Source organism: Cryptomeria japonica, chromosome 11 (assembly GCF_030272615.1).
Source record: "Cryptomeria japonica chromosome 11, Sugi_1.0, whole genome shotgun sequence".
In the NCBI taxonomy this organism is placed as follows: Eukaryota; Viridiplantae; Streptophyta; class Pinopsida; order Cupressales; family Cupressaceae; genus Cryptomeria; species Cryptomeria japonica.
Genome location: NC_081415.1, coordinates 188,996,758 through 189,007,773, shown reverse-complemented (window position 1 = coordinate 189,007,773; position 11,016 = coordinate 188,996,758). Strand labels below are relative to the sequence as shown.

The 11,016-nt window shown below is 34.7% G+C and overlaps 1 protein-coding gene across 1 annotated transcript; it reads right to left on the bottom strand.

Moving 5' to 3' along the window:
• Positions 1-1,866: 1,866 nt before the first annotated feature.
• On the bottom strand, positions 1,867-4,407 carry LOC131071097 (pentatricopeptide repeat-containing protein At3g24000, mitochondrial-like). Its single transcript, XM_058006797.2, has one exon. The coding sequence runs from the start codon at positions 4,405-4,407 to the stop codon at positions 1,867-1,869; it is 2,541 nt and encodes an 846-aa protein (XP_057862780.2).
• Between the last annotated feature and the right edge of the window lie 6,609 nt (positions 4,408-11,016).

The window sequence follows — 11,016 nt, the reverse complement described above, 5'->3', positions numbered from 1 at the left end:
ATGATTCCAATAGAAAAGAGTTTTAATCAATAATGTTTACTTACTAAACTTAATCCACAACAAGCGGTCATAGATCATTAGAGGTGCTAGAGAAGATGCAATATTTTTAAATTTGGCAGCTGGCTTATAAAAAATTAAAAGATGCTGTTGGAGATGATAAAGCATAATTTCACTCTTATAAAAAATTTCACATTGAGTTTTTATTGGACTAATCTTTACGTTTGTTTCTCTTTTATGTGTACTAATTTAATTGTTACTTCCTTTCCATGCAACTATTTCATTATCTCAAGCACTTAAGATGGTCAATTGATTACACTTGTAGAACTTGTTCATATTATCTCAAGCACTTAAGATGGTCAATTGATTACACTTGTAGAACTTGTTCATATCAACAATTAGAAATTGAGTGCAATTTTTTTATAAACTAAAGAAACAATACTCTTTGTTGCACTATTTTGTGCGATAGAAAGGAGTCACTTGTTGGAGTTTGTTGCACTATTTTGTGGGATAGAAAGGAGTCACTTGTTGGAGTGCATAGAAAGGGTGTGGAATGTGGCATGTAATGAATAATCATATGCATAGTTTCTCAAGGATTTAAGGTGTAGGTGACAGCCATAGATTGAGATTGTAGTTTCGATAGCATAGAAGCATCATGTGTTAAAATATCCATGTCAATTACGAATTAGACTGCTAGAACTGAAGTACATGAAAAAAGTATCCAGTTTCATCACATTATAATAATTCAGTAGTCTCAATCTTATAAACCTCTTCCACCATAATCTGGTTAGAAATTCTTGAGGTTCTCATCCTCCATTTTTTCTTCTTATGTCAAACCTAGCAGCTACAGTTATTTATTATTATTATTTTGGCTATTCAGTTGATAATAAGTGTAAGGACTGAGCTTTCACTATTCAATTGAAATTACTACAGTCATGTGCTATGGTTTGATTTCTACATACTTATTAGACTTAAGGAGGCGGGCAATAGCCTACTTAACTCCTCTCTAAATCATCATACAAACTATTGGGATTTATAGATTTTCTTAAAATGGCACAGATGAAATTAGAATATAATATATAAACTAGCTTTATTTGTATCATGTAAATTCTGTTATCTAGATAATTAAATTGTGCATCTTATCATCCAATTTTTTAATGTACCATTCATATATTAACAGATACATTATAATAAAAAGATTCATTTTAATCACGAATATATATTTCTAAATAAAACCAAAATGAAATCCACTTAAAATTGAACATTGAAAAAAATTTAGTTCACAGACACATTAGCTCTTTCAGAAACCAAAGGGATGTGAGTCAACAGTAGATATATGTATCATGAATGAACTTGCATAGCTAATATGGCATACAAAATAACACAGGTTGCAGTAAAAAACCTCCAACCTGGACTTGTGGTGACTTTGTCTCACATCTCCTACCGGCCAAGCATCTTTCTATCTCCTTCAAGCATTGACCTTGATTTGCTTTTTCCCACTCTCCACCACCTGGTCTAAAAACTAACAGAGGGGAGTAAAGATCTATGCAGAGACTGAATGTGAACCCCTCTCACAATCCCTGACTGTCAAGCATCTTTCCATTGAGATCTACAAGTTTCCTGGTAATTGTTCAATGTCATGATACCCCCATAGTATCATAAAACAGGGATTTACCAAGGTAGTGATCACATTGCATGCTATACATCTGATTTTATTAAGTCATCAGCATGTTTTAGATCCTCAAACGCTTATACTTTTGATTTTCTAGAAACTGAAAATTATGCCTGACCCCTTGTTTATCACTGCTGATCTGACAAGATGCATATTTCATAGTACAAGCAAATGTTTACAAATTGCTTCACTTGGTATCACCAATAGTCTCCGCAAGAACATTGTCCTTGCTTGAAATGGTGGAATCGGTTCGCATCTCTCACAACAATTTGTCTTCCAACAATCTTGGAGATAAACTTGGTTGCATTGTGGCAGTCAACACATACTCGAAGGTTTTTGACAACTCTAATTGTTGTTCCTGGCGGTGTGTTTAACAATCCAAAAGCAATTGCCAACTTCTCACTATGGTGGTAGTTGAATAATTCCTTTTCCTCCTCCTCCACATCATCCTGTAGATGTCTTGAATCTTGCAAATATCCTTCCACCTTCATCTCCCAAGACAATTTCTCCAACTTTGCATAGATCTCTTGTGTCTGTGGGTGTGATCTGTCTCCTACACAAAAAGCATGTAAAATTTTCTGGTCTTCAATCCAGCTACATCCCGGTATCTTTTTAATTTCTCCATTTTTCATCAATCTTCTTACCATTTGAACATCACCCCACCTGCCCACGTCTGCGTAGATGTTTGATAGAAGGACATAAATTGCAGGATTATTAGGGTCCAGCTCAAGAAGGAGATTTGCTGTAAATTCTCCTAACGTTATATTCTTATGCGATCTACAGGCGCCAAGCAAACTTGTCCAGACAACCACCGTAGGTTTAATTGGCATTTTGATGATAAAGTTTAGAGTTTCCTCAAGATAGCCAGCACGACAAAGGACATCAACCATGCGCACATAATGATCAATTGTAGGCATAATGCAAGAACAGTCACTCATGCTATTGAAATATTTACATCCCTCATCTACTAAACCTGCATGGCTGCATGCAAATAAAACACAAGCAAAACTTACATGATCAGGATATGTTCCAGATTGTTTCATTTGTTCAAAGAGTTTGAGAGCATCAATGCAAAAGCCATTTTGTGCGTATCCTGCCACCATGGCATTCCATGAGATAACATTTCTCTGAGGCATTTTGTCAAATAATTTACGTGCCTTCTGAATGCTTCCACATTTTGCATACATGTCTATCAGAGCGTTTACAACTATGACATCTGACAAATATTCGCTTTCAATTATGCTTTGATGGATGTCCATACCCTGTTCTAAGGATCCTAGTTTGGCACAGGCCGGGAGGATGCTGACAAAGGTTGTGGAGTCTGGCTTTAAACCTGCTGATTGCACTTGCTTAAAAGTTTGCAAGGCCTTTTCAGAAAAACCATTTTGTGCATATCCTGCAATCATAGTATTCCATGAGACAATGTTTCGTTGATGCATTTTGTCAAATATCATGGATGCCTTCTTTATGCTTCCACACTTTGCATACATGTCTACCAAGATACTTGCGAGTACGACATCAGACAAATATCCATTCTCAATTATGCTTTTATGGATATCCATGCCCTGTTCTAAACCTCCCAGTTTGGAACAGGCTGGGAGGATGCTGGCAAAGGTTGTGGAATCTGGCTTAAAACCTGCCGATTGCATTTGCTTGAAATTTTCCAAGGCTTTTTCAAGAAAACCACTTTGTGCATATCCTGCAATCATTGCGGTCCACGTAACAACATCTCGTTGAGGCATTTTGTCAAACAGTTGACGTGCCTTGGGTATACTTCCACATTTTACATACATGTCTATCAGGGCGTTAACAACTACGACTTCTGATAAAAATCCACTTTCGATTATGAATTGATGGATTTTAATACCTTGTTCTAAACCTCCCATTTCGGCACAGGCTGAGAGGATGCTGGAAAAGGTTGTGGAGTTTGGCTTTAAATCTGCCAAGTGCATTTGTTTAAAAGCATCCAAGGCCTTTTCAACCAACCCATTTTGTACATATCCCGTAACCATGGCATTCCATGAGACGATATCCGGTCGAGGCATTTTATTGAAAAGCCTTAAAGCCTCGTCAAGATCACCATTTTGTGTGTATCCTGCAATCATCGCATTCCAGGAAACCTCATTTTTATGGGGTATTTTGTCAAACAGCTCGCGTGCCTTGTTTATGCTTCCACATTTTGCATACATATCTACCAGGGCATTTACAACTACTACATCTGACAAAATCCCCCTTTCAATTATGCTTCCATGCATGTCCATACCCTGTTCCAGGGCTCTTATTTTGGCACAGGCAGGGAGTATGGTGGCAAAAGTGAACCGATCGGGTTGAACACCTGTTCGTTGCATTTGGTGAAACAATGTCAATGCCTCGTGAGGATATCCATGCCTTCTGTAAGCTGCAATGATCGCATTCCATGAGAACCCATCTCGTTCTGTCATGTCATCAAACTCCTTACGAGCATCAACCAATCTTCCACACTTGACATACATGTTGACGAGCTTAGTTTGAAAAAATCTGCATTTAGCAAATGCAAATCCCCAGTTGATGATAAGAGAATGGATTTGTTTACCTTGTGAAAGCGCATTCTTGATATTGCAGGCCTCCAATAGTTGAAGATATGTAGAAGTGTCTCGAGGGGGGTCGTAGGAAGTAAGCAGGATGTGCAGCGCCTCCTTCAATCGACCCTCTCTGCCTAATGCCGTCAGTTTGAGATTGGTACTCGAAAGAACCGACATAGGCATTGTATGATCTGGAAATGTGCATTGTTATTCAATCTACTTCGACCACAACTGAGCATATGCGAATTCTCTCGAATGTGTTAAATTCTCGAGAGCATTGTTGAAAGGGTGTGCAATAAGTATAATAACTCTCACACACTTCAAAATTATTATCATCTGGACATCCCATCCGCTGGTTTTACACTTTTGAACAAAGTTAGTAGCTCAGGAATTAGTAGTACAAATGATGTGGCTATCATTTCAGAGGTACAAAGTAGTATTAGTTGGAAATAAAAATGGAAATAAATCTTATTATAGTGCACCGTCTACAATGGTTTATAGTATTTGGAAATAAAAATCTAAATAAATCTTTTTAAAGTGCTACAATAGCTTATAGTATTTGGAAATAAAAATTGAAATAAATCTTTTTAAAGTGCTGGCTTATAGTATTTGGAAATAAAAATCGAAATAAATCTTTTTAAAGTGCTGGCTTATAGTATTTGGAAATAAAAATCGAAATAAATGTTTTTAAAGTGCACCGTCTACAATGGCTTATTATAGTATATGAGACTATCTTGTATTCTACAAATTGTGATGGTTTTAACTTTAATCAATGAAAAGAAAAAAAAAAAATTATAATACATAAGAAAGCGAGTTTCCAAATTGATTGTTCTAGTTTACATGGTTCATAGTATTCAACTTCATTCTTTTAATCACATTAAGGACTTAACTTTGACTATTTTAAGGACAAAACCACCACCATATATAAAATTATTTAGGTTAACTAAATAAAAAAGGTAATACACAAATGATTAATCTAGATAAAAGTCTTGGGATTGATAAATGAAACAAATACTATAACTAGTGTTCACATATATACAAAAAATAAAGAGATTAAATTTTATGGCTACTTGACTCTCATTTTGATGCAAATGCTTTTATTTAGATGTCAAAATTTTATGACATGTCATTGACCCATAACCCTAATCATGTATCTTCATTGTTCATTTTCATATATGTGAAAGCGGTCTTCGTGAGTGTGGACTTGATCCTAATGCACAAATATGAACATGTAACACACATATCTAATTTGAAATAATTTAAAAGGGTCAAACATGTTTTCCTCGATTTTGGTAATAGAATTTATATAAGGACAAGTGGTCTTTACAAACACCTTCAGGGAATTCAATAGACTACAATGAATAAGTTCACCGTATTTTAAACGTTAGATGGACCAATTCAACAATGATTCACCAAGTTCAAGAATAACAAGTAAGCATGTAATATGCTTATAGGATGATGATGCAATGGTAAAGTAATCCATCTTATCCACTTGCAAATAGAAGTTGAGACTTGTTCCTAAGATAGATCAAATGACTCATTTCCATCAAGTTTAGTCTTTAAATATATTAAATATCAAAGAGAAAACACAAAAAATAAATTAAAAATATTTTTGCATAACAAATAACACAATAATATATGATATAATATTGATATTTTTTGAATTAATAATAATGCTTTCTAATGTGGCTTTATAAATCCATTTAGTTTCCCTCAAAATTATTTATGGGAATGCAAATTTCCACATCTAATTAGTTACAAATTAATATAAAAACTAATTTATTTACTAACATTATCTTATTTATTTATTAATCTACACATAAAATTAACTATTGTTGTAATAAATCCAACAAAATACACCATCATAGTATGTAATTTGGATAATTTAGTCTTTAATCAATTAATAGCGATCATGCGAAAAGACAATAAAGGTTTTAGTTCAAACTTTTGATTTTTAAAAGGTGGGGGTCATATCTACAAGCACGAAATATATCTAAATAGATCAATTTCATATTTGTGTATATGAACCAAAGTGAGAAAAGGGATTATATAGGACATTAGATGGAGTTTGTGGATGAGTGATGATGGGATTTCATAATGGATGTCATCATTACCAACTTCCCATAAGGTCATAAAATGCCTACTTTTTTTTTTATCTCTATCATATGTTCTTGTGCCTATCTTAGTAATTGTTGTTGCAACAACAATATTGTGTCTTCTATCGTAAATCCTATCCTTCTACCATGTTTTATACTCATTTGCAAAGACAAATCTAGCCTTCTTCTTTTATCTATTTTCTATTTTTTGATTTTTGCAGCTAAAATTTAAAAGTGAGATGAAAGTCATTAAAATTATAGAGCTCTAAGACAAAAATTATCCATATGCTTAAGCCCCATTTAACTTTATTTAAATCAAAGTTTAATCCTCGATGGCCTAATCCTAATCTCATTGGAATCACATTCAAGTTGAAATCCCTATTTTCTCATTTTGATGAGAAGTTACATTTGGAAAATATTTATGTACAATATCAAGCTCTTTTACAACTTCCTTTTACAATAAGTTGTTGAGTGATAAAAGTTCGATAAAATCTTATCTTGTAGGTCTTATTCTCTATTATTTTTATTACATCCCCTCTAAGTCGTTTTTCAGTGTCCTTCATCCTTGTAATTTGCACATTCCTAATTTCACCTCCAAAGCACCCTAAATTCCTTTGTTTCCCTAAACACGTCCCTCCCTAGATATATTTTCATACCAAACCCTCAATTCTCCTTGATTTTTTTTTTAAACAATTCATCTCCTATTTGTCACTTAGACACATAGCATAGTGAGGACCCCCTAGGTTTTTCCTTAAACTACCAAATTTATTGCATGCATCACCTAATATATTAGACTATAGGTTGCATACATTCCTTATATTCTCTTTAAACATACTACACCATATCTATTTTTAAATCCAACCTTCAAATCCCCTTGCAAACTAATCCTAAAAATCAATATATTTCTTCTCTCATACATATTACAGGGGTCATGTCCAAATAAATTCATCAAGAAAACTTGCACTAATCTTTTTTTGTTGCCTAGAGGGCCTACTAAATTAGACTACAAGTAACTTACAAATGTATTAAAGTTCACCTTTAGGTAGCATTGAAACATGGGTAGGTATTAACAATATTGAAGAATATTAATTCTATTATTAGAGGACCCTTTATGCTCCAAGAATATGGGTACATGAATATATGCTTGTCCTATGAGATTTTTATCTAGCTAATTCAGATGAACAATTGTTTTGTATTTAAAATTCATTGACAATTTAACCCCTACTATATAGTTCAAATAAAATAACCGTTAGTAAAATCGTTGACACTAAACATTCAATACTAATGTCAGATTGATTCATTACTCCATTAAGGAAGGACATTATATTATAAGTCTAAATTTATCTATCCATCTCACCCATGAAAACTTAAAGTGGTACATCGAATACAAGAGCAGTTATTAAGTGAATTTGTGCTCTAACTAATGTAATTTTTAACTCATTATATTGCAAAGTAGTAGATGAAAAGGTAAATACTAGAACATGGTTACTCTCTTAAGTTTGATTTATTCTTCTTCTTTTTTAATTGAAAAAATGTGTAAATATTACAATAAGAAGAAATTCAGTAGACTGTCAATGTAAAAACAGAGCCACAAGATAGGTGAAAAATCATGAGGCTGAGCTACAAGCATAATAGCCACTAAAAGATCATTAGATTTATGGAAGAGGAAATATGTAAAATTGTCAGTAGGCTGTGAGCATGAAAATAGAGCCACAAGATAGCAAAAAAACCCTACATCTTTATAACCATGAGATTGAGTTGTAGAAAGACTTAAAGTTTGCAGCTAAAGTGCAAAAAATACCATCATTACAACCATGCAACGGGAAGAGCAAAGGGGCGAGCGGGAAGCATAGGGGGTGGAGGGGGGAAGATTTCAAATGAAGAAGCCTCTGGAGGAGGTGATGATGATGCAAATCCAGACTCTCCTCCTTCCGGTGCGTCATTTCTATGGGTTTTGTGCCAGATTTCTACCATTGAAGCGGGGGTTTTCATAGGGTGCAACGCTGGGGATGTAGATATATTGTGGGAGGCTTGCTGGGGTTTGAGGGTGTTGGGGGATTGAAGGGTGAGATCCAATGTTCTCGTTTTGGGTCCTGTTGTTGATTTGCCTGCATTTCTTCAAGACAACTTTGAGGTTAGAAGCGGGTGCTGCGTCTGGGCTTTTGGTGTGGCCGGAGCTTTTTAGGGAATTGTTAAGGGTGTCTTTGTTGTTGATGATGGTGTTGTTTGGAGCTTTGGTTTGCTCTATTTGGGCTTCTTTGTTCCATCTCTTGCTGAGAAACCTGGTGAGCTCCTTTTCTGTTTTAAGTTTGTCGGTTTTGTATGGGGTCCTGGCTTTGTTTTTCTCTTTGTTTTGAGATCCTTGTGCTTCTATGCTTCTTTTTTCTTCTTATGGGGATTTTCTTCGGCCTTTTCTTTTTCTGATTATGCTAGAGAGCCTATTTTTGGGTATGGTCAAGGTTTGGTTTTCCTTTCATCTTTTTCCATTCTTTGTCTATTCTATTGAGGTGAGTGGTTCTTCTTTTGAGGTGAAGAGTGGTTGGCTTGGAAAAGATGGATGGAGTGTTCTGGGATTGTTTGATGCCCTATTTCTTGAGGTTGGTTGCTATACTACCTTCTTCAACATCGGTATTCATGGCCTCAATCGAATCTCTATGTGTCCTATAAATTTTGTTGAAGATTTGATCAAGGGTTGTCGTCTTTGGTGCAACTATGTTTGTACAAGCTTAATCTTTTCGATGGACCTTTCCCTGCAGCCTCGATTTTCTCTGGTTTGCATTATAGAGGTGGCTCTATCTTCTTTTGAGGTGGAGATGGATGGTGCTAGAGATAACCTTTCTCCTACTGAGGTGGAGTTGAGTGTTGCGGTGGAGGTTGGGAGGTGCTGGTGGGAGGTTGTTGGTGCCTTGTTTTTGGGTTGTATGGGAACAAATGTTGGTCTCTTATTTGGTTTCTCTTATTTATCACCTATCGAGGTGGTGATCTTGGAGGGTTTGTTGTGTTCTTCTCTATTCTATATCAAGGTCAAGGTTATGGGAGCCTTTCAAAAACCCATTGTTGCTAGTTGTGGGAGCCTTATAAAACCCACTCTCAAGGTTGAGAGAGCCTGGAAAAACCCTATGTTCTTTGTTTCTCTCAGGGATAGGTTGGATGCTAATAGTTTTCAAGGGCCCAATTGGGCCAGTGTTTGTTTTTGGTTAGGTTTGGGATTTGTGGTTTTTTATGGCCTGGAGATTCTATTGTAGGTTATGTGAGCCTAGGAAAACCATTCATGTTGGTTGAAGGTGCCTAATAAACCCTCATTTTTTGTTCTTGTAGTCTACTATTTCTGACTTTGACCCTTTGCTTGGGCTAACCTATTTTGTAATGTTTTAAACTTGATGTTTGGCTGGTGTTTGGTTGGTTGTGATTGCTCTGAAGTTCTATTTATTCTTTGTGCAGTATTTGGGTTTTGGGCTTTAGATGCTTGTAAGTCCAGAAGGTTTCAGGTCCTTTCTAAAACTTGTTGTTCACTGCTAGGTAGTCTTGCTCATTATTCTATGCCAACTCTTTGTTTGTAAGGGTTTCAGGGCCCCTTTAAAACTTGTTTTATCCTAATAAAAAACATAATAGCTGAAATAGTAAGAACATAATAGATGAAAGAGAATTAAATTTGTAGCAGAGGCAATAGAAAACCATCTTTTAGTTTCACTAGAAATGACATTAACAATCATGAAAGAAGACCTTAGGTTGTGTGCCATGACAACCTTTCTTTTATTGAGTAGAAGCTTGACATGGAGTTTGATTTGTTGAATTTGGATATTGATCTTTATACTATTCTCAACCTCAACTTTTAGTTGATAAAAAAGTGAATTTTGATGATAATTTTTTTTTGAGTAATGCCCTAGAAATGCAACTTCTTGGTGCTCACTAAGGTTATTAAACATAACTTTATGTCTGTATCTCTATATATGAAACAAAATAAAATGCTTGACTACATAAACAATAATATTAGTATGTAGCCCCACACCAAGAAGGGTATCTTTCCAATTTAATTTGTATAAAAAAATAATTGACAAGTCATTAAAAACTAGGTTCCACAGTTTTTAACAAACTAACATCCCCAAAAGATATACCTTATTTTTTCTTGCATTTGACAGCATGGACAATTAACCGGTTGGACCATCATACAATACAACCTATTCGCAATAGGTAGTTTGCGTTGTGTAAATCTTCCAAGTTATTAATTAAGCATCTAAATGGGATTTTGATTTCCATATCTACGTATTTAGTTTTGACCAATTTTTTTTATTGAACATACAATTTCATTTGGAATTCAATTGAGAGGTCTTATGGGAAATTTGAAAGCAACTACAAGTAAACCTTCTTTAAAGGAAAAAATAGAAAAGGATATGTTGACATCTATAACCAATCTTTGTAGAAGTTGTAATGGATAGGGGTACATAATTTCATATTCAATTCCAACAGAACCAAAGACTACACAAAAATTAATAATACTTTGTATCTATTACTTACTCGTTGAATTGGTCTTTTACAAAATACCATGACAACCATCTCATAGTATGAAAATCCCAAAGATATCCAATATTACAAACTCTTTTTTTTTAAGAGGGCATAGGACTATTTTGGAAAGCATAAGAAATGAGCTAATTCTAACAAAGAATGTGTTTATTTCACCAGATATATGAAA